At 41.3% G+C, this 22336-nt stretch overlaps 1 protein-coding gene across 2 annotated transcripts in view; it reads right to left on the bottom strand.

The window, feature by feature from the left end:
• Nucleotides 1-22336, bottom strand: part of RELN (reelin) — a 549393-nt gene that overhangs the window by 305497 nt on the left and 221560 nt on the right. For both annotated transcript variants that reach the window (XM_004702602.2, XM_004702603.2), the window contains exon 4: nt 16226-16296. In XM_004702602.2, coding sequence (XP_004702659.1) covers nt 16226-16296 — 71 coding nt within the window. The remainder of the gene's footprint in view (nt 1-16225; nt 16297-22336) is intronic.

Raw genomic sequence — 22336 nt, 5'->3', positions numbered from 1 at the left:
AATGGCTAATAAACACATGAGGAAATGCTCTCGGTCATTAGCCATTGGGAAATGCAAATGTAAACAACCATGAGATATCATCTAACAACCCCAACTGTAGTCCAACTTAAAAAAACTGAGTACAACAACTGTTGGAGAGGGTGTGGTGAGATTGAAACTCTTATCCACTGCTGGTGGGCCTGTAAATACATACAGCCACTGTGGAAGGCGATGTGGCATTATCTAAAACAGATGGCAATTGAAATACCACATGATCCAGCAGTACCATTCCTGAGTATATGCCAAAAGAAACAAGAAACAGAACACAGATGTCTGCTCCCCATGTTCATTTCGGCACAGTTCACAAGAGCAAAAAGCTGGAAACAGCCTAAATTCCCATCAGTAGAAGATTGGATTAAAAAAACTCTGGTTTATACACACAACGGATTACTACGCATCCCTGAACAGTGATGAAACCATGAAACGCCTCAAGACATGGAGGGATCAGGAAAGCATTATGTTTAGTGAAGGGAGACAATCACCAAAGGGCAAATGCTGTGTGATCCGCTGCTATAGGACAAGCAGCAGAATGAGCCAAGCTCAGGCTTGTAGGGCATGCAGCCTGCCAGCCGGGGCGGACCAGACAGCCAGGTGCAGAAGCCGGCTGGTGCTAATGAAGCGTACACCATCCTCTCTAGGTAAGCATTGTGAGGTCACTTGTCCGGAGGCCACTACACAACAGCTGGGATCAAACGTTCAAGGGAGAGGAACGGGATGTTATTACTGACTGGCTGCCATGTAAATCTATGATGAGGGCCACCCAGACAGGTAGAGAGTCCTATCAGAAGGATGAGGATACTGGTGGGGAAAAACAAAGCAGGTGAGGGCAAAGGGAGTAAAAACACGTCTGTCGGTAGGAAAAGAGGGAGGATCGACCTCTAGATGCAGGGAAGAATGACTCACAGTGGCATCTTGCGGGTCCCTGGTGAGCCTGGAGATGATTCTTTCTTAGAATGGAGATGATGGCTGGGTTGGGGGGAAGGCCAGGAATAACACTACTCTTTCCAGAACTGAAGTGTGAGGAAGAACGACAGCCAGATTAGTCAATAATGGAACTCCTGTTTGGGGATTTATTGGTTTTGCTTGAAAAAAAAAAAAAGTTGAGACGGGTCAGTGAAGAGAAAGGGACTCGCGGCAGGGAAGAGGGGGTGAGAGGTTCGGAGTCGTGTCTCAGAGGAGGGGGCAGGCATGGATTTCTCACTGTCAATGAGTTTGGGTCCTGCTCCTCTGGGATTAGACGGTTGCTGTCGCTGTGAAGTGCTGTCAGATTGGTTCCATCTCAGGGCAGCACTACATCCCCGGAAATAAGACCCTGCTTGGTCGGGCTCCGTCCTCGTCACTGGAGCTATGTTTGAGCCCATTGTTGCAAGCACTGCCAACTCATCTTGGTGCGGTCTTCCGCCTTTTCTCTGGCCTTCGCTTGACCAAGACGATGTCCTTCTCCAGGGCTGGTTCCTCCTGAGAACATGTCTGGCTTGCCACTCTTATTTCTAAGGCGCGTTCTGACTGTGCTTCTTTCAAGACTTGTTTTTTTCCCCTCGAAGTTCAGAAATACTCAACATTCTTCATCAACAACATCATTCAAAGGCATCATTTAATCTCCAGGCTTCCTTATTTATTGTCCAGCTTTTAAAATATCGTCTTTAAATTTAAATACCGTAGTTTGGATTAATCTATTAGCCGGATGTGAAAGCACAGTAATACTGCCACACAACCTCCACACATCTTGAACAACGTTTCATATAATCCCTCTGGGAACACAGCATGATCTGTGTTAATTAACATGAATAAATTCTAACTATTAAAACCATGGTTATGAAAATCTGTGTTTGTTAATGCATTAAGAATGGAATTGTCACGTGTACATTAAAAATAAGGCTGGGTTAATAGGTTATATGAAATAACATTTCATGGGGTGACATAAAATTGTGATTCATGACTGTTTTCAGCATCTTTGGCCCCTTGCCGATAAGTAATTACACAGAGCCAAACTAAGCTTCATCCTTCAAAAGATGGGGGGCATCAAGCAGGTTATATAGCAGCAAGAGTAGTTCTTACACTTCTGTGGGTATTCAAAATAACTCAATGTCAAATTCGTCCCCAGCATCAATCTTCGTGTTTTGACTTTGGACTAGATAAAACTGTCAAGTGGGGATGTATACAGCCCTCAGAACTGAAGAGAAGGCTGTTTAAATCTAAGTTCAATCACCTTGGGATCAACAGCATCAGTCCAAAACATCCCTCTTCAGGAAATTAAAAACAGTAGATCCACCCAGAGTCCATAGCCAGTTTTACCACAGCCAGCTCTTTGTCGCTCCCTAAGTTTTGTGTTAATCAACTTAAGCTGTCTGTCGGACTTTGGGATCCCTTAGAAATAGTTGATGTGTGCCCCAGCCCTAACTAGTCTGCCAGCCCTTGACACAAGATTGTGGGTTCTTATATTGTGTCCTATGTCCGTTCCTCTTGTTTGTGAAACATAAGTCTAGACATGTCATGAACAGGAGACTGAAGTTTAGCACAAAGCCTGTTACCACTAAGTGAATTCTGACTCACAGGGACCGTAGAGGGCAAAGTGGAACCGCTTGTTTTGTTTCCAAGGCTGTAGAGTTGACTTCCTGGAAGCATGCAGCCACAGCTTTCTGTGGGCAAGTGGCTGGTGGGTTTACACTCCTGACCTTTGTGAGCAACTGAGCACCTCACCGTGATGCCACCGGAGCTCCTACAGGACATACTAAACAAGGCGGGAAAACAAGAGAGCCAACCCCCTGCGCTCAAGTTGACTCTGATTCATCATGGCCCTCTGCCTACCGGGTTTCCTAGAATGAGCTCTTTATGGAGCAGATAGCCTCATCTTTCTCCCATGGAGCAGCTGGGCGGTTGAATTGCCAACTTTATGGATGCCAGTCTAATAGCCATGGGGTGAAACAGATGTATGTGGCTAGTACATGTTTTAATATTTGGCATATTCAAGTGAAATGGATCGTTCATTTTCACTTCACTACTAAAGTAATATGACAAAACCCAGTTTTAAGTATCAGAAAAACACAAGACCAAGGTAGTACATAATACTAATATGTACATAATATGCACTTCAGAACATTTAATGACATTTAGTAATGAGAAGCTATTGCCTATGTGAGCACAGCCAGGGAGATTCTGCTAAATCCGGTACACTGTACACTATTTGGGTGTAAAATGAGGAAAATAAAGTGCTAAATGCTAGAGAGTCATTCTTGTAATAGATTACACATGCCATCAATTTTATGAACTGACTTTTAAAAATATTTTCCCCCTCTCACAGAGTTAAACTTTTGATGATCCCGAACACACAAGCTTAAAAACTTCCAGAAAGTTTGCGATCTGATTTAAGTGCTCACTACCATGATCCCATAACTCTCGGAGAACATCCTAGCCACCATTTCTACCACTCCCTGCTCAGAGGTTGATGAACAAGCAGTGATACTGCTGAGCTTGGCAGACAGCAGCCAAGGTTTTCTGCTCCAACTGTAAGCCTGACCCCTTTCCTTCTGACATAAAACATTTGCCTTTGGTTATATCCACTTCCATCAACCCAACAACAGAGAATTCCAGCGTGGTTTATAAATGGCATGCACCCTTTGGGGGCACTACAGGGCCAGGCTGCTGTCAGGCCGCTAAGCCAGCCATCTGGCCTTGCTAAATAATCAATGTGTGTGTTTGAAGTGGGTATGCCAAGAAGGTCACAGGCCAGTGAACAGACACACATGCCACGATTCACTCTGCCCCATCCTCCACCACGGCTTGTGCTGGACCCGCAGCAGCCTTGCAGGGATGCTCACTTCAGCTTCAGCCTCGCCAGCTTTGCCTTAATCACAGGGATGTACGAGGCTGCTGCAGAAGGTGCGCTCTCTCCTAGGTGTTCAGAGTGACGGCAGCGAGGATAACCATCCTCCTGTTGAGGTTGTTTCTGGGAATATTTCAAATTTTAATTTTAAAAATTTTACGTATCTACTTGGTATAATGGAATCAAATGTTGAATTAGAAATTGAGAGGTTCAAATTCTATTTTACCACTTACAGGTAGTGTGTATTTTGTTGAGATAATATTCTTGGCTTCATTCCTAACCTATAGATATGAACTTTATGATTCTATGATCGTAGTATAAATTCAAATATCATTCCTAACTCTTTCTCTTTCTCTCTCTCTCTCTCTCTCTCTCTCTCTCACACACACACCAATTATATACATTTTCATTTTCAGGAGTACCTGTTTGATGTGACTCAAAAGGATATTTATTAGGTCTGTAGTTCTTTCTAGATCGTTTAATAATAATTCCTAAAAAATACCAATTTCCCCTTTGTTTCTTTCAGTTTTCTTGTCTACTTTGAAGTTACTTTTATCTTCTGTTTTGATGACCTCTAACAGCGGCTTAGGGTCGCAGTGGAGGAAGGAGGAAGGGGTTGTGATTGGGCGGCTGACCATGAGGTCCACGGTTGAAACCCTCTGCCCCTCTGCTGAAGAAAGAGGAGGGAGGTCTTTCCTTCCATGACGATTTACCGCCTCAGAAACGCTAGGGAACAGTTTTATGGGGTGCTGAGGGTCAGGATGGCAGTTCGTTTTTTGGTATTTTTTAAACAGTGATTCCCAAAATGCCACTGTGTTTGTCTTCAAAATCACTTAGTGACATCTTTGATCAATACTCCAACTATTAGCATGGCTAATACCTTTACCTTCTTCTGCCTGCGGCTCAGTGAGGTCTACCTGACTGTCACTCATTCAAAACAGCCCTATGCCTCCCCATCCTCTCACTCTACTATCTTACTCTGCTCTATAGTAACTACACTTCCGTAGCATTGACCACCTTCAGCCATGGAACTATGAGGGGGAACCCAAAGAGCATGGAATTACTCTGGGCAGACTGAAGCTACCGTAGTACACACTTTTCCTGCTAGGTGAGCATGCAGTAACTCACTCTGAGTCAGTGCACCCAGTGGTGTCACCTGAAAAAGTTCTCTCTGGTCACAGTTAATTTTTTCATAAAAGCAGTTTCTCTCAAGCCTTGCTTTTTTGTGATGGCCAATTTAAGAGAACAGCGTGTGACTGTGAAATTTTGTTTCCTGCTCTGGAAAAATGCCGCAGAAACTGTTGTGATGTTGAACACAGCTTACAGGGATAGCACTATGGGAAAAACTCAAGTGTATGAATGGTTTTCTCATTTCAAAAAAGGTGAAATGTCGATTGATGAAAAACCTCATTCTGGATGTCCATCAGCTTCCTGAATGTACAAAATGTTGACTCATAGTGCATTTGGAGTGTGTTCCAACAGGTCCATTAATCAAGCTTTCCACTTACAGGTTCTGAAAAGATTGCATAACAGTGTGCGACAAAAAAGGCCTGATTTGTGGCAGATAGGGGGCTGTTTTTGCCACCCCAACAATGCACCTGCTCACACAGCCATCTCAGGGTGCCAGCTTTTGGCAAAAAAAACCCCAGCATGCCTCTCTTGCCCCACACACCTGACTCACCTGACCTCGCGCCATGTGACTTCATTTCCTTTCCATGAATGCAGAGGGACATGAAAGGACAGCGATTTGATGACATAGAAGAGGTGAGGAAAAATACGAGGGAGGTTCTGCCAGCCATTCAAACAGATGAGTTTGAAAATGTTTCCAAGAATGGAATAGCAGATTTGAAAAATGCATTCAGTATAATTGTAATAGAGAATACTTTGCAGGTGATAAGGTTGTTTTGTTAAAAAAAAAATTTTAATACATAGCTTTGAAAAAAATCTGTTGTTTTTTTAGGTACCCTTTCATATGTTAGAAGGTGGTAAATGTATTATTATTATTATTAGTTATGATTTTTTTACAGTTATAGTCTCTCTCCTCTCTCTTGGAAAACAGCTCTATGAGAGCAGGTATCTTTCAGCACACAGTACTCAATGAATACTGAATATTCACATCTTCATTTTCTTCCTGCTCGTGAATGAACCTAAGCACCATTCACTTTGAAAACGGTTGGAAGTATGCAGGCCTGCTTTCTTTGCTAACAATGAAACCAGGCACATTCAAGGTTGTGTGGATATGTACTCCCCCTTTGCTGAACTGGCACATCATGTGTCTATAATTATGGAGGGATTCAGAATTTAAGATATCTAAAAATCCCCAGAACTGGCCTATGTCTCAAGGGCACTGAGGGCACTCACTAGAGTTTAAATGAAAATCTGTGAACAAATTTTCTCACGTTTCAAATTTTAAAAATATGGTCCATATAGTTTTACAACCTGAGGTCGGTGTAAGGAGCATGATTTGGGTAACTATTCATGCGGTTCTTATCAAAAGCTCAAGAAGACTTTTCAGAAATAATAGTGACTTTTCTGTTAAGAAATGTTTAAGACAGTAATTAACAAAAGTCTTGTTTTAAGCTTGTACCAACAATTTTTTAAAGAAGAGAAATAAAAATTCCATCCTAGTCCCTGCCCTCCAGGAGTACTCAGTTGGGAGGAATGAGTATTTAGACAAGTCACTATGACATACTTTCCTTTGGTCCCTGAGAAGCGATTTGTTCTACATGATTTAGCAGTGTGGCCTCTCCTCATTAACAGGTCTGCCCACCTTCTTGTGCTCTTGGAGTGGGGGCAACAGGGGCATACTATTTCTTTATAACTCAAACAATAGACGTTCTATTTAAGAATTTTACTTATCCCTTGCTCAAAAAAAAAGTTCATTTATTCTTTGTTTCTGTGTAGCAAAACTGAATATCACAAAGTACCTTCTGTCTGGAAACCTAAACATGTATGCGCAGGCACACACACACACACACACACACACACACACACACAAATCTGCATGCATTGGTTGATGGTCCTGTCCTCTAAGATCAAGCTACACATCAGTTTTACAATATCAATACTTGTTCGAACTGTACTGCTAAGGCAGCACTTAGTGGGCTCCTTCAGGCACCATTTGCTAATGACGCGCACACTGTCTGGGCTGGCCAGGTTTCCAAGCGTGCAGCTTGACAATGGAGCAGTCAGGCATTGGTCTTCAAAATGAAAACTGAAAAATCTAATACCTGTTTAAATGGGTTATAGTTCAATTTGTTTAGTCCAAATTGTCATAGCTGGTTTACCGAAAACCAGCACATAAGAGTGGGTGTACCTCAGGATGATGTGCAGAGGAGGGAGTACAGGAGTGGGGTACCCTGTTGAGACGCCACCCCACTGCTTGGAGGCGGTGATGCCGCCCCTGGAGGCATGCCTGCCTGTGGTACCCGCTTAATGCCTGCAGTTGTGCTCAAGGGCTAGGCGGTCACTGTCCATGACAGTTTTTAAAAAGAAACCCTACATCTTTTGTTTCAAAACAAATCCAAACAAAAGCCCTCTGAACTATGACTTGGAGCTGGCAGCATAGGCTTTGGCTGTGGACTTCAGAACAACCATCAACACTGCTTTTCAAGAAATTACGACTGACACCCATTCTAAGTTGGAAATGCTAGTCTGTTTTTTCCCAATGAAAGACCATTAACAAACAAACAAACAAACAAACAAACAAAACCAGAGAGAGAGAATTAGAAAATACAAATAAGCTTGAAGCAAAATAAACATTCATCATTCTATCACAGGTACCTGTGCTCTGGAGTCGAGACGCTGTTCTCGCTGACTTTGCCTCTAATGTTGTTCAAGCAATTCTCTTCCTCCTATCATTTATTGAGCACATACTTTGTGCCAGGTGCTCTGTAAAGTAAGATCTCTTAGGCAATGCCTATATTCAAACCCATTTCTCTATGATTCTAAAGTTCATGTAAACCTTAAATCCAAAAGCAAACGATAGCCTCCTGGTAGAACCATCTGCAGTCTCAGAAGAGAGAAACGGAGTCTCCCAAGCACTATCTGCCAGGTTTGGGTGCTCCGTTGAACATAAACAATGTCACAGACCCCCAACTTCATACAAGGCCACACAGACCCTACAATGGATTGACAAAAATACAAGTCCACTCTGTAGTTTGAACACAGACCAAACCTGAGCATCATCCAACTCACAAATTATCAAGTGCTCCTGGTCCAGGATTATAGGAGCGATTGGTATTTCCTCAGCGATTAAAGCTGAGCAACACTCTCGTCTTCCTTCTCCCTAGAGGAGATTTATTGAGATACTATAAAATTACTCCTGCTTCCTGGCAGCAGTCAATCTAAAGCACAATCTTGCTTCTTTAACCCCTCCCCTCAATCACTAAACACACACCAAAGTCTTATAATAATCCCATTTATAGCTGTCCCTTAATTTTCCATTATATGCCAATTTCCATGCTGGAAGGAAGGAGCCCTGGTGGTGCTGTCAGGTAAGTGTTGGACTGCTATCCACAAAGTTGATTGGTGGTTCAAACCCAGCAGCTACTTTATGGAAGAAAAATGAGGCTATCTGTTCCCATAAAGATTTCCAGCCTTAGAAACCCTGTATGAGGTCACTACGAGCTGGAATTGACTTGATTTATACTAGAATGAACGATAAACCCAAGCACTGGAAATCTATCAGTGCGCTCTAGTCAAAAATGAGAATAAGAGCGAAAACCCATTCTGGTTTTTTGTTGTCAGCTTTCTCTTTATGCTGCCCTATCTCTTTGTTGTTTGTTGTTGTTAGGTGCCAGCAAGTCAATTCCAACTCACAGGGACCCATTATGTAACAGAATAAACACTGCACAGTCTGGTGCCATCCGTACAGTTGTTCTTATGTTGGAGCCCCCCAGTGTAGCCACTGCATCAGTCTATCTTGTGGAAAGCCTTCCTCTTTGTCACTGCCCCTCCACTTTAACAACATGATGTCCTTCTCCAGGGACTGGTCTCTACTGACAATATGTTCAAAGTATGTAAGACAAAGTCTTGCCATCCTTGCTTCTAAGGAGCCTTCTAACTACTTCTTCCAAGACAGATTTGATTTATCTTTTGGCAGTCCACAGTACTTTCAATATTCTCTGCAAGCACCATAATTCAATGCATCTATTCTTCTTCTGTATTCCTCACTCAATGTGAAGCTTTCCCACGCATTTGAGGTGACTGATAATACCATGGCTTGGGTCAGGCACACCTTAGTCCTCAAAACAACATGCTTGCTTTTCACACTTTAAAGCGACCTTATGCAGCAGATTTACTTAATGCAATGCATCGTTTGATCTCATGACTACTGCTTCCATGAGCATTGATTATGGAACCAAACAAGACAAAATCCTTGACAACTTCAATCTTTTCTAGATTTATCATGATGTTTCTCATTGGGCTAGTTGTAAGGATCTTTGTCTTCTTTACATTGAGCAAACATCCATATGGAAGGCTGCCATCCTGGATCTTCATTAGCAAGTGCTTCAAGTTCTCACTTTCAGCCAGCAAGATTATGTCATCTGCATGTTGCAGGTGGTGAATAAGCCTTCCTCCAATCCTGATGCCACATTCTTCTTCATATAATCCAGGTTCTCTGATGATTTGCTTAGCATACATATTGCATAAGTACGGTGAAAGGATACCACTCTGAAGCACACTTTTCCTGATTTTAAACCATGCAGTATTCCCTTGTTCTGTTCACACAACTGCTTCTTGATCCATGTACAATTCCCCAGGAGCACAATGAAGTGTTCTGGAATTCCCATTCTTCTCAAAGCTATCCATAGTTTGTAGTGGTCCACACAGTCAAATGCCTCGGCATAGCTAATAAAACATAAATAAAGATCTTTCTGGTATTATATGCTTTCCGCCAAGATCCATCTGACATCAGCAATGATATACCTTGTTCCACATGCTCTCCTGAATCCAGCCTGAACCTCTGGCAGCAATCTGTCAATCACTGATGAAACTACTGGATGACTTTCAGCAAAATTTTACTTGCATGATACCAACGATATTGTTTGAGCATTCTGTTAGGTCACCTTTCTTTGAAATGGGTACAAATATGTGTATCGCCCTATCAGTTGGCCAAGTAACTGTCTTCCAAATTTCGGGGCATGGATGAATGGTACTTCCAGTGCTTCATCAGCTTGTTGAAACATTTCATTTGGTGTTCCATCAAGTCCTGGAGCCTTGTTTTTGGCTAATGCTTTCAGTGCAGCTTGAATTTCTTCCTTCTTTATAATTGGTTCTTGCTCATATGCCGCCTCTTGAAATGGTTGGATGTTGATTAGTTCTTTTGGGTACAATGAAATGACTCTTCAACTTCTTTTGATGCCCATAGAATATCTCAATATTGCGACTTAAAGTCTGAAATTTTCTTGAGTTCTTTCAGCTTAAGATATATTGAGCGTGTTCTTCCTTTTTGGTTTTTCAACTCTAGGTTTTTGTGCAGTTCATCATAATCTTTTACTTTGTCTTCGAAAGCTGCCCTTTGAAAAGATCTGTCCAGCCCTTAGACTTCATCATTTCTTCCATGTGCTTCAGTTCCTGTATGATCAAGAGCAAATTTCATCCTCTTTTCTTACATCCTCTTTGAGCTTTTCTTGCTTTCCTGTTTTCTTAATGATATTTTCCTTTCTTCATGTATGATGTTCTTAATGTCATAACGGTTCTTCAGGTCTTCTGTCATTAGTGTTCAATGTATTAAATCTGTTCTTGAGATATACTCAGAATTCAGGTGGAATAGACCCAAAGTTGTATTTTGGCTCTCATGGACTTGTTTCAATTTTCTTGAGCTGCTACCTGAACGTACATATGGGAATTGATGACCTGTTATGTAGTCAGCCCCTGGCCTCATTTTAGAAGCTGATACTGAGCTTCTTCCCACAGATGTAGTCAAACTGATGCTGTGTTCCATCTGGAGAAGTCCATGAGCACAGTCTGAAATTGGTCAAACTTTAAATCAAGATGCTCTGATAACCAACGGCGATTGGAATGCAAAAGTTGTGAGACAAGTGGGAGGGACAGTAGTGGAAAACATGACCTTGGTGACAGAAATGAAGATGACTGCGAAAGTCTATCATGCGATCTCCAGCTTCAGTTCTACCACCAAGGTCCTGCTTTCCAACCACTTTTCCTTCCGCTTTGTTTCTAACTTTTGCATTCCAATCACCAACAATTATCAATGTGTCTTGATTTAAAGTTTGATCAACTTCAAACTGAAGACTTTGGTAGAATTCATCAACTTGTTCACCACTGGTTTGGTGGTTGGCACATAAGTTTGGTTCATAGTTCATAGATTGGATTTCCTTGAGGGGATAGATATAATTTTATTACAGACAGAATTGTACTTTAAAATAGTTCTCGACATGTCCTTTTTGACGCTGAATGCAACACCATTCCTTCTGATTGTTTCATTGCCAGCATAGTAATCCATTTGAAAGGGCAATATCAGCCCATTTCAACTTATGAATGCCTAGAACGTCGATTTTTATGTTTTGCATTACATTTTTTTCAACTTCCAATTTTCCTAGATTCATACCTCCTCTATTCCAAGTTACAATGATTACTTCACATTTGCAGCTGTTTCTTCTCATTTTCATCCGGCCCCATCAGCAAATGAAGGTCCTAAAGGCTTGACTCCCACAGGCTTTGCTCTATCCACGTCGTTATGGCCAAACCTACTTTGAGAAGGCAGCTCTTCCTCAGTTAGAGTTTGAGTGCTTTCCGACCCGGGGGATCCCCTTCTGGCATTACTTCGGACCCTTGCTGCTTCTTTCCGTGAGGTCTGAAGTATCTGAAAATTCTGGTTCCTTCCATAAGGTTCTCTGTGGCTAATTCCTCAGAAGTGGGCAGCTTATTCCTTCTTAGCCGACTGTTCTCAGCCTGGAAGCTCGGCTGAAACTCTGAGTGACCCTACTGGCATTTGAATACCGGTCTCATAGCTTCCGGCGTCACAGAAACACACCAGCCACCCTGAGTACGACAAACTGGCAGGCAAGTAGTGGCCGGTTAGGTGCTCTCAGGTTGGTGACAGCCCTGTGAACAACGGAAAGAAACGTCCATCCTGCATCACTCTCACAAGAGTCTGAGCCCTTTGTCTGAGCTGCTATGTTGCCCCACCTCCTGGAGGATCTTCCTTTGTTGTTGCTGTTGAATTTCTACCGAGAAATGATGCCTTTCTCCAGGCAGTAGTCCTTCTTGAAAACATGTTCAAAGTATCTGAGATGAGTTTCACCACTCTTCCTTCTAAGGAGCAATCCAGTTGTAGGAGAGAGCTTAGAAAGGTTTGTGGAAAAACTGGCATTAAATATAGTGGAATTTTGCCATAATCTTATGAAGCCTCCTCATACTTCACCATAAACATCTGTTGGGAACATACTAAGCATCGGGACTGTGGTTTCAAGGATTCAGTGTAGTGTCGTGGCTAATCCCACAGGCTATGCCCCCAATTCTGATGCTGCCAATTCCCCACTGTGTGGCCTGGGCAAGTTAGTGAATCTCACCTGCCCTTGCTTTCCTGTCTTTACAATAGGCACACTGAACTCGCCTTCTTCAGAGGGCTGCGGTGAGAATAAGAAGAGCAGTGGTTGTAGCATGCTCAGCATGGTGTCTGACACACAATAGTGTTAAAAATTTTTCCACTCATATTATTATTCTGCTTTGAGGGTTTGTGTACAGTTACGTCCTATGAGAGCCCCTAGACCAGCTTTCCCTACTGGTGAAGGGTTTGCATGTGCGGCTTCTGAAAGCCTGAGTCAGACAGACAGACTACTGAACTAGTAGTCCATCAAGGTGTGGATAGAGTATCAACAGCACAGAGGTCAGGTGGGGGCGGAAATCGAGGTGCATTCAGGGACTTTTAGGGTGAGAATGAGCAGATGACAAGAATTAAAGGGGATAAATAGAGGGAAGCTAAATTCTACAGGGTTTTCCTTGTTTGCTGTGGTTTATGGCGGAGAGTTTTCGATGAAGATAAGGTACAGAGGGGTCAGAGGTAGGGAAGTGGGAGAAGGATGCTCCCACTTCAGAAAGCTCAGTATTGCAGAAACACTCAGGGGTCACTATTGAGTATTTCCCCACGGAGGGAGTGGGGCCTGGCCTAAGTTGGGCCAGTGGGAAAGAGAAAGAGAAGGATGAATTCTCTTCTTTTGCCTGGAAGGACGGCTGACCCTTCAGCGCTAACTCAGGGATCCTTCCTGAAGCCCCAGGAAAATTTCACTACCTCAAGGATCCACTGATGGGCTAATTTACATCCCAGCTCGTGAGCTTCCAGAGAACAGAAATGTTCCAGAGAACATATACCACTTTACGTATATGGTATATCCCTCGTATCCTCAGCACTGTGATTTAGGATGGGCCCTCGCAGGTACTACCGGTTCAATGTTTGCAGAATAAAGTTCTTTAATAAATGTCTTTTGGGGGAGAAAATGACTATCTGTATCTAATCCATCAATGGAATATGTTCTAATCCTTTTGCTTTTTCAACATGCTTAGTCATCAATATGGTCTCACATTAATACGTACTTTGTTTGAATTGTTTAATTTAATTAAAATCAGCAAACACACTGAGTATGTTCTAATTGGAAGGTGCTGTGCTGTGGTATGTCACGATTGCCAATTTTTTTCTCTTAATAATACATTTCATACTCCTCAGCCAGGGCACAGAAAGGTAGTCCGTGTTAAAATTATGCTATTTCATCTGAGTAGATAACTGATGCTTTAATTAAAAGGCGATGGAGCTGAAATAAATTTGTATTTGATAGCACCCTTTCCTTTCCTGGCTGCAGTAAACGCATCACTCCTGCTGGTGATTTTTCACCCTGTCTTGACTAAATTGATAAGACTTTAGTTGTTTAGGTGCTACTGAAAACCGCAATGTAAGGATTTTTTTTATAACATTTACTTCTACTCTCATTAAATCATGTTTATGTACACAGCTATCATATAAGGCTTTTGCTTTTTCCATTGATTGATATTTTTCCCATCAAGCTTTTTTTTGCCCTTTATTTTCAATTTAAATGAGCCAACTATACATCTGTGATACCAAAACCAAACTGAACACACTGCCGTCAGGTAGATTCCAACTCATTCGGACCCCACTGGACGGGGTGAAACTGCCCCTGTGGGTTTCCAAACGATAATTCTTTATGCAAAAAAAAATCCAATTTTAAGCAATGATGAGTGTTAATAAAATACAACATAACTCTTTCTGACACTAATTGTTTTTCAGGATGGCAATATTCACTGCTATTTGGTGCTCTAGTATTTTCGGTAATGTGAACATATGCATAATTCAGAAAATGATTCACTTTATAATTGTTTCTGAACATACCTACCAGGCCATCTGATTAGAATACTAGCTTTTTCTCAAAGATCAAAGAGGAAACACTTGCTTACCCCAAGAATACTGTGTTTAAAACCACAATTAGGTAGAGGGTTTCTGATTCAAAATTATGAGTATAAAAATTAGATCTGCTCCAGTAATAATCACCAATAAATAATATTTAGGCCATACTGATGATGTATAAATCACAGTGCTGTAAACGTAAATGTTGTTTCCTTCACACCTTTCAAAAACCAATATAGTTTTCTCTATTTTCTCTGTTTTTCTCATAAGCCCACTACACATTTGTGAGCAGAGGGATACGTAGTAGAAATTTGCTTTATGTTCAATAATGTAATTCTTGAGTTATCAATTCACCCAAAATGTCATTCTAAACAAAAATTGGTAACTTATCATATATACAGTATGAGGTTCAGTGAAAATGTCATGGAACTAAAAAAGACTGGCTTCACATGTCAAGATGCTTAAACGAAACACAGGTGAGGGGACTTTCAAAAGTTTGTGAAAATTGTAATTAAAAGATAGGGGTACTTCTGCACAACTTCTGGGAAATCCTCTCCTACTCATATACAAGCTTCTATACAAGTCTATTGGAACTATGGTTGGGGAGGGGGGCATGGTGGGATGACTGTCAAATGTTAAAGGATGCTGGTGGTGAATGAGTTAGGCACTAATCTGCTAACAGCCAGTCTGGAGGTTCAAATCTCTCAGCTGCTCTGTAGGAGAAAGAGGAAACTCTGGCCTCATATAGCCTGACAGCCTCCGCAAGCTTCTACAGCGTCGCCAGGAGTCTGAGCCAGCTCCGTGACAGTGGGGAGGAACTATGGGTCATTCAGACGCAGCCTATAATCAGTCTCTCAAGGGCAGCAGCCTGCACTGCCCTAGTAGGTTATCAAGTGGTGAATGCTGCAATGGAGACACAAGTAAAGCCGTGTGGAAGTTCAAGGGGCGGGGACTCAGATCTGGAGGTAAGGGTCCTGTTTGCACGTTTGCATTTTGTGTATGTGTGTACACGCACATGAACGCATCATCTCTGAGTACCTGGGACAGACGGACCAGGGTCTGGGCATGTATGGGGCTGTCTCAGAGAGGAAGCTTTTTCATGAGTCCCTGTCATAGATAATTTCATAGAAGATCACATTTTAAATGATTCAGTTCCTACATCTGACTCGGAAATTACTGGTTCACACAAGAGAAACAAGCATACAGATGCTCCACCCAGGTGTATGTATAAAATGATCAAATATTAAAAGCAGCACGCAGAAACATTTTCAACCATGTTGAGAAGAAATTTGAGAATTATGTTCATGTGTAGAATATGAAGTTACTATTGAGAGTTATATTTCCAACAACTAAGTGTAATTCATTAGAAAAGAAAGTATAAAAGTAGGACACAGTCTCTCTTCGTTGTGTGCTCACAGTGTTTTCAGAATCCCACACATGCTTATTAATAATTATTAAATAAATAGTGCAGAACATTAAGAAGTTAATTATACCATTAAATATATAAATGACCAAGTACAGGTAATCCTCACATACAGTCTATTTGAAATATAATGACCAAGTACAGGTAATCCTCACATACAGTCTATTTGAGTTAAGAAACTGCAGTTGTGACTCTCAGGTCTTGTGTTTTGTTTGGGGGGGGTACATCTTATCATTTATAATAGCTACTACATACATTGTTGTAGTACATGATATGCTGATAGAATCATCCTTATGCAAACCCCCCAAAGATATTTAAAGATCAGATTTATAAAGATACTGATAAGGCACTAATAATGAAACCTAAAAAAATTAAAAATGAGGTAGTTGACTTACATCAGAACGCACTTAGGATGGAGTTGTTGGATTAGAACCTGGATGTAAGGAGGAAAAACTACCTGGCATGCTGATGAATGCTACTGAGAATGTGAATCATTAAGATCCACTACGAATAGTCTTGATACAATCCACATATCAAAGCAGTAAAATGTGCTTCTTACCTCCTTGTTCACACAACTGCTGGGCTAACGCATCTTTGAAAATAACTTGGCCCCTGTGTGTTGCCGTCGCCCTGGAAATAAATAGAAAAAGGTTAATCCAAATCTGGTAATGCATTTTAAATCTTAAGCAATGTATCCTAAGAACTTCCTGAGAACCACATTCTTAAAGTTTATTGTGTGAATATTATTTTTTAAATGAAGTGCATCTGAACAACAATGTAAATGAACAACAGAGTCCAAGCTTAACCACAGCACCTGAGTCTGGAATTAACTTCTAATTTTACTTAGTAAAAGTATTGTGGCATATCTAAGTTTATTCCAAAAAAGCAGTAGGTTGGAGCAAAGCCTAAATAGAAGAAAAGGTATGGAAAAAGACATTTATTAAAATTTCTTTTAGGGGACCTTGATAAAACAGGTTTCGTGAAGCAACAAAGATATTAGTGCTGGAGAAAGATGTTCTTAAGGTACTTTATTTCTAAAATGAACAGTCACCATATCACATAGAGAGTTGTAAAAGAGAATTACATTTTTAAAAGCATTTTCAAAAAAAGGGAGAGAGCTATTCATAGTTTCCATAATAACAAACTCTGTCATAATAAAATACACCTTCTCCCCCCACTGGGTATAATTCACCATTTTAAGGAGAGGTGCATCTTTTACCTCTTCTAATCAGAGCTGCGCACATGGATATGTGAAAAAATAACATGCTTGCAGCAGATGTGTTGTTCAATGGCTATAACAGGAACTGTCTTATTAAAGGAAGAATTATTTATGCTTTCTATCTGAAGTGTTTTCCCTGAAAATGGATTTTTTTTTAAAATTCAAGCACAACACATTATTTAAACCAACTTTAAAGAGAAAAAAATTCAAGTCTTCTTAAGAAACTTGATTTTAGGAAAACAGAAAATAAGTCAGACAAAATAAAAAGATGTCAACATTAGATCTCTAGTTTGGGCCACAAAAATACTACTTTGATTCCGAGTCATCTACTGGAGATGGATTGTGTGCAAGGCATTGTGTGAGGACTCCAGGGGGCAATTTGGCCCCTGCTTTTCTCTTTGGTCACTGTCTCTTCCTGCTGGATGTCAGGGCCATTCTCTCCCAGATTCTGGCTCCCTCCCTCCCATACAGCTGTGCCTTTCCCTTCTGTGTCCTCCCCTGTTTGAGTTCCGTCCCCCACCAACTGTTATTGTCCCCTAGTCCCGGTCCCCAGGGTCCAACTCCTTGAGAGTTGGACCTGTCAAATGGAGCCATGCTCAAGTCCTAGTGGTTAGTGCTCACGCAGGGAGCAAAGTCCAGCAGCCGTGAAACCACGAAAACATTACACATGCCAAAAAATGGCACAATGGTGGAAGTCTGAGGAGTAGCAGAGAGATATAATTGGAGATAAAAAGCATTAGGCTTTCAACTCACAGCACACATGAAATCTACCAGAGGAGTCAACCCTTCTTAAATTAAAATTGAGCTATGGAAATGCCAGACACATTCATGCGACTACACTTTATGTTTTCACAGAGGTTTTCTTTTGTGTTCATCAAGCTAACGATTGAGAGTTCTGACCATGACCTACAGACTCAGCCAAGAACGACGGTTTTGCGGTAGCGCCATCTACCTAAATACCCTGAAACCTGTGGGAGCCAGATCTTGACAGGACAGCTTGGTTTTTCCACCTCACACAGCTTTTTGGTCTTTGACAGAAAATGCTCTTTTGTCTTGATCGTCCTCTAATCCAAAACTGTGCCCAATACATAGCTGCCCTTATTTATTGAAGCTCCTTTTGGACACACATGATTTCTGTTGGAATCTTGACCACTTGGCCAGAAAGCCCCATGAGGCTTGCCCTAAAAGACTGCTTCTCTTGATCCCCCTCCTTCTAATTAGCTCATTGAAGCTTCCCCTTTCAACTCACATTTTCTTTTACGGCACCTTGCCCATCGTTTCTGCTCTCATTCAAACCCAAGAACATTAGTCACCATTTCCAGCCACACTGCTGCCCAAATCCTGCAGAGATACTTAGTACACACATGCCCGCTGAAAGATCATTCTTGTGTGCTCCATTTTCTTTATAAAGCAGTAAATTCCTCAGATAGTATTTCAATACAAAACAGCCCAAACCCTCCGGCCGCTGCATGGTTAGACATTTGCAGCCTGCACACTAGTTTTCAATCTCGGGCTAAAGAAGAGCAGAAGCCTGATGCGCCGCAAGAACAGAAGCTCCACTGCTCTGTCCTGGGAGATGTCTGCCCCCGGGGTGCAGTTATGTTGATTGTGGCAAACCTGCTTTGAACGCATTTTGAGCTATGAAATAATTCACGGTGACCTCACAGAAGACAACATTCATTCCAGATCTTCTGGGATTACACTATAATTTAAAAACTGATGAAAGCATTCCAACTCAGAACCTAGAGGTCACGTCCTCGAATGTTGAACCCACAATATTTTATTTTCTTATCAGAAGATACAGCTATGACGTAAGTGATAGGATAATATGCTCTCAAAATTTTTATTTTATAGAATGTATTGTTCACTTTTGTCATGCTAATAATTATGTTGGTCAATTTCCACTTAATTTCCCATAATTAGCAATAAGTGTTCGAAGGAGTTCAGAAAATGTATTCAGTGTTCACTGTTCTGGGGTATAAACCAAATTTCTTAAACAAGTCTCAAATAAGTACTTGTCTTGGGAGAGGCATAGAACTCCAGCACAAGCTTGCCAACAAGAGCCCCTATTTAATAAGTAATTTTAAAATGCTTTTGGGCAACCATAATCTGTCATTTGGAGAACTCAAAAGATTCTTCCAAATGAAGAACATTCTTTGAATCACCATATTCAGTGCTTAAAATAGCCTTCTCTGTTGCTAGGTCCCAAGAACACACCATATTCTAATATTTAACTGGTCTCCTACCTGAAACTGTCTGCCCTGAGCACTTAGGGATTAAGTGTGCATCATGGTGAGGCTCAGAGGTGAAGCTCACCGACATTGCAGCCATCAGGCACTCTCATTTACAGAGTATATGACTTTGGGGATCACTTCTTTAATCCCTTAGACATCATATATTCATTATTCATAACTGGAGCATACAATTATTACTTAAAATATTAATAATCACTCTTCACCTATTTAACATCATTCAATATAGAGTTCAAGCTTTTAGCTATCCCAAAGCAAAGTCCACTGCCACGAGTGTATTCTGTCTCCTAGTGACCTTGAGGGACAGAGTAGAAGGGTCCCATAGGCAAAAGATATAGCGTATGGGGTCTTAAAAGCTTGAAGGTAAACAAGCGGCCATATAGCTCAAAAGCAACAAAGCCCACATGGAAGAAACACACCAGCCTGTGTGATCACGAGGTGCTGAAGGGATCAGTTATCAGGCATCAAAGAACAAAAAATCATATCATTATGTACTCACTTCCCTGATATGATCGCTGAAGACAAATGGGTGCATAAGCAAATGTGGTGTAGAAAGCTGATGGTGCCCGGTTATCAAAAGATACAGTGTCTGGGGCCTTAAAGGCTTGAAGGCAAACAAGCAGCCATCTAGCTCAGAAGCAACAATGCCCACATGGAAGAAGCACACCAGCCTGTGTGATCACGAGGTGTCGAAGGGATCAGGTGTCAGGCATCATCAGAACAAAAAATCATATCATAGTGAATGAGCCAGGGAGTGCGGAGTGGAGACCCAAAGCCCATTTGTAGGCCATTGGACATCCCCTTACAGAAGGGTTTTGGGGAGGAGACAAGCCAGTCTGGGTATGATGTAGCAATGATGAAATATACAACTTTCCACGAGTTCCTAAATGCTTCTTCCTCCCCACTATCATGATCCCAATTGTACCTTGCAAATCTGGCTAAATGAGAGGATGTACACTGGTACAGATGGGAGATGGAAACACAGGGAATCCAGGGCAGATGATCCCTTCAGGACCAGTGGTGTGAGTGGCGATAATGGGAGCGTAGAGGGAGAGTGGGTTGGAAAGGGGGAACCATTACAAGGATCTACATGTGACCTCCTCCCTAGAGGATGGACAACAGAAAAGTGGGTGAAGGGAGATGTCGGACAGGGCAAGATATGACAAAATAATAATTTATAAATTATCAAGGGTTCATGAGAGAGGGGGGAGGGAGAAGAAGGGGAAAAATGAGGAGCTGATGCCAGGGGCTTAGGTGGAGAACAAATGTTTTGAGAATGATGAGGGCAATGAATGTACAAATGTGCTTTGCACAATTGATGTATGTATGGATTGCGATAAGAGTTGTATGTGCCCTAAATAAAATGATTTTTTTAAAAAGAAGGGTCCCATAGGATTTCAGGTTGTCATCTTTCTGAACGCAGACAGCCATCTCTCTCATGGAGTGGCTGGTGGATTCAAGCCGCCAACTTCGAGCCAACAGCCAAGCACTTAATTAACCACCAGGGCTCCTCTCTGGTGTAGGAATCATTAATTAAGTTAGATATATCCCCCATAGGGCACCTGCCATAGTGCCTTGCATATATGTGGGAATCGAAAATATTTAGAATTTTTTCAGCTCATATTTGGCTTCCAGTGTGCAAAATTGCCACCCTGCTTCCAAAGAAGGAGTAAAAAAGGAGTTTTAATGCACAGTTGCTGTAATGCCTACATTCCCAAGAGTATTACTGCTTTATTTTATGCGTGAATTTACACATAAAGAATCACACTACGTGTGTCATGTTTAAATCAAGGAGAATGGGCTTTACCTACAGTGGTGGGTTACTTCTCCTAACATTCTCAACCGCTACAGTGATGGAGTCTGACATTTTCCAGTGTCTTTCTTGTCCATTCACAGCTGGAAAGGCATTTACTAATCCGCACTCTCATGTTAATCTAGTGTATCATCAGCATGTCTACCCCAGGACCCCACCCTAGGAAATGTGTGTGGCACAAGGGAAAAGGGAGAGAGAGGTGGTCCGAGTTTGGTAAATTTGATCTCCAAAGGAATAAATTCACTGGCAAAGATCCCAACCCTCTTTTTATAATCAAATTAGGGTACTTTCTAATGAGGTTATGATTTCAGGAGGATTTGTTTTGATGTTAAATCTTCAACTCAAACTATGTCAAGGCCATTTACAAAATGAGTAAAAGTGCGTGCATATTTTTACAACCGTTTGCTTTTCAAAGCTTTGCTCCTCTTGTTATTTTTATAATTACATCTGTTATTTCTCAGCCATGGCATTTTATTCCTTCTGTGAAATGTATAAATATTTTCTCCATTTCAAAAACCACAAATTTAGCAAAGCTAAGGTTTTCTTGAAGATCCACAAATAAATGGCTTAGCCTTGTTTTCTAAAGAAAGTGTAATTTTCATTAGCAAGAGACAGAGCATATGAATAAGACTATTTAAATAGATACATATATTAACCATTAATATTAATTTAGCGTCTTTCCAAGTGAACCAGAAAAGCTAATTACCAAAATGGAGCTATATAGTTTGTTTTTCAAACAAAACAAGTCCAACTTATTCTCTGTCTTTGGACAGGTAATTTCATCTTTCTGGTTAATTTCCTTATTTGAGTGACAGATGATATCCAAAGTTCAATTTCTAAAACTCTATGACCCTATATATAGTTTAAAGTTAAGTGTATGCACACATACACCAAGAGAGACATGCTGGTTACCGTTGGCACTGACGGGAAGCTTCTCAAAACAGCGTGGCACATATGCAGACAACTGTGAGGAGGGCACAGGAAGGGCGGGCAGCATTCCGTTCTGTTGTGTGCGGGGTCACTATGAATTGGAAGTGTCTATTAGCTCCTACCAACAAAACATGGTTGCAGCAGTTAATGGTGGTAAATTTAGAAGGCACCAGCATCGGACTGGTGATGGCTAAAGTTATTGGATAATCATGAGTGTGAACTTTAAAGAAAAATTTAAAACGTAACATGTTGTGTGTGTCTACTGTAGTAATCACTAAAATAAGAGCCATGGGTGGAAAAGTATGTTGACGGAAGTGAGGAAGTTTCTACATTCGCAGTATGAACGTGTCCTGGGAGAATGTGTCTAACATTATCTGAGAGTAGGCAATGGAAAGCAACAAGATTTCTAAACTAAAGTGTTGTTATCAGGAAGGAATAATGTGTAAGGTCTAAATT

Source organism: Echinops telfairi, unplaced genomic scaffold, assembly GCF_000313985.2.
Source record: "Echinops telfairi isolate 266 unplaced genomic scaffold, ASM31398v2 ScPeMD7_23;HRSCAF=83, whole genome shotgun sequence".
Taxonomy (NCBI): Eukaryota; Metazoa; Chordata; class Mammalia; order Afrosoricida; family Tenrecidae; genus Echinops; species Echinops telfairi.
The sequence above is the reverse complement of the archived record's forward strand: the minus strand, read 5'-3'. Positions and strand labels throughout refer to the sequence as shown.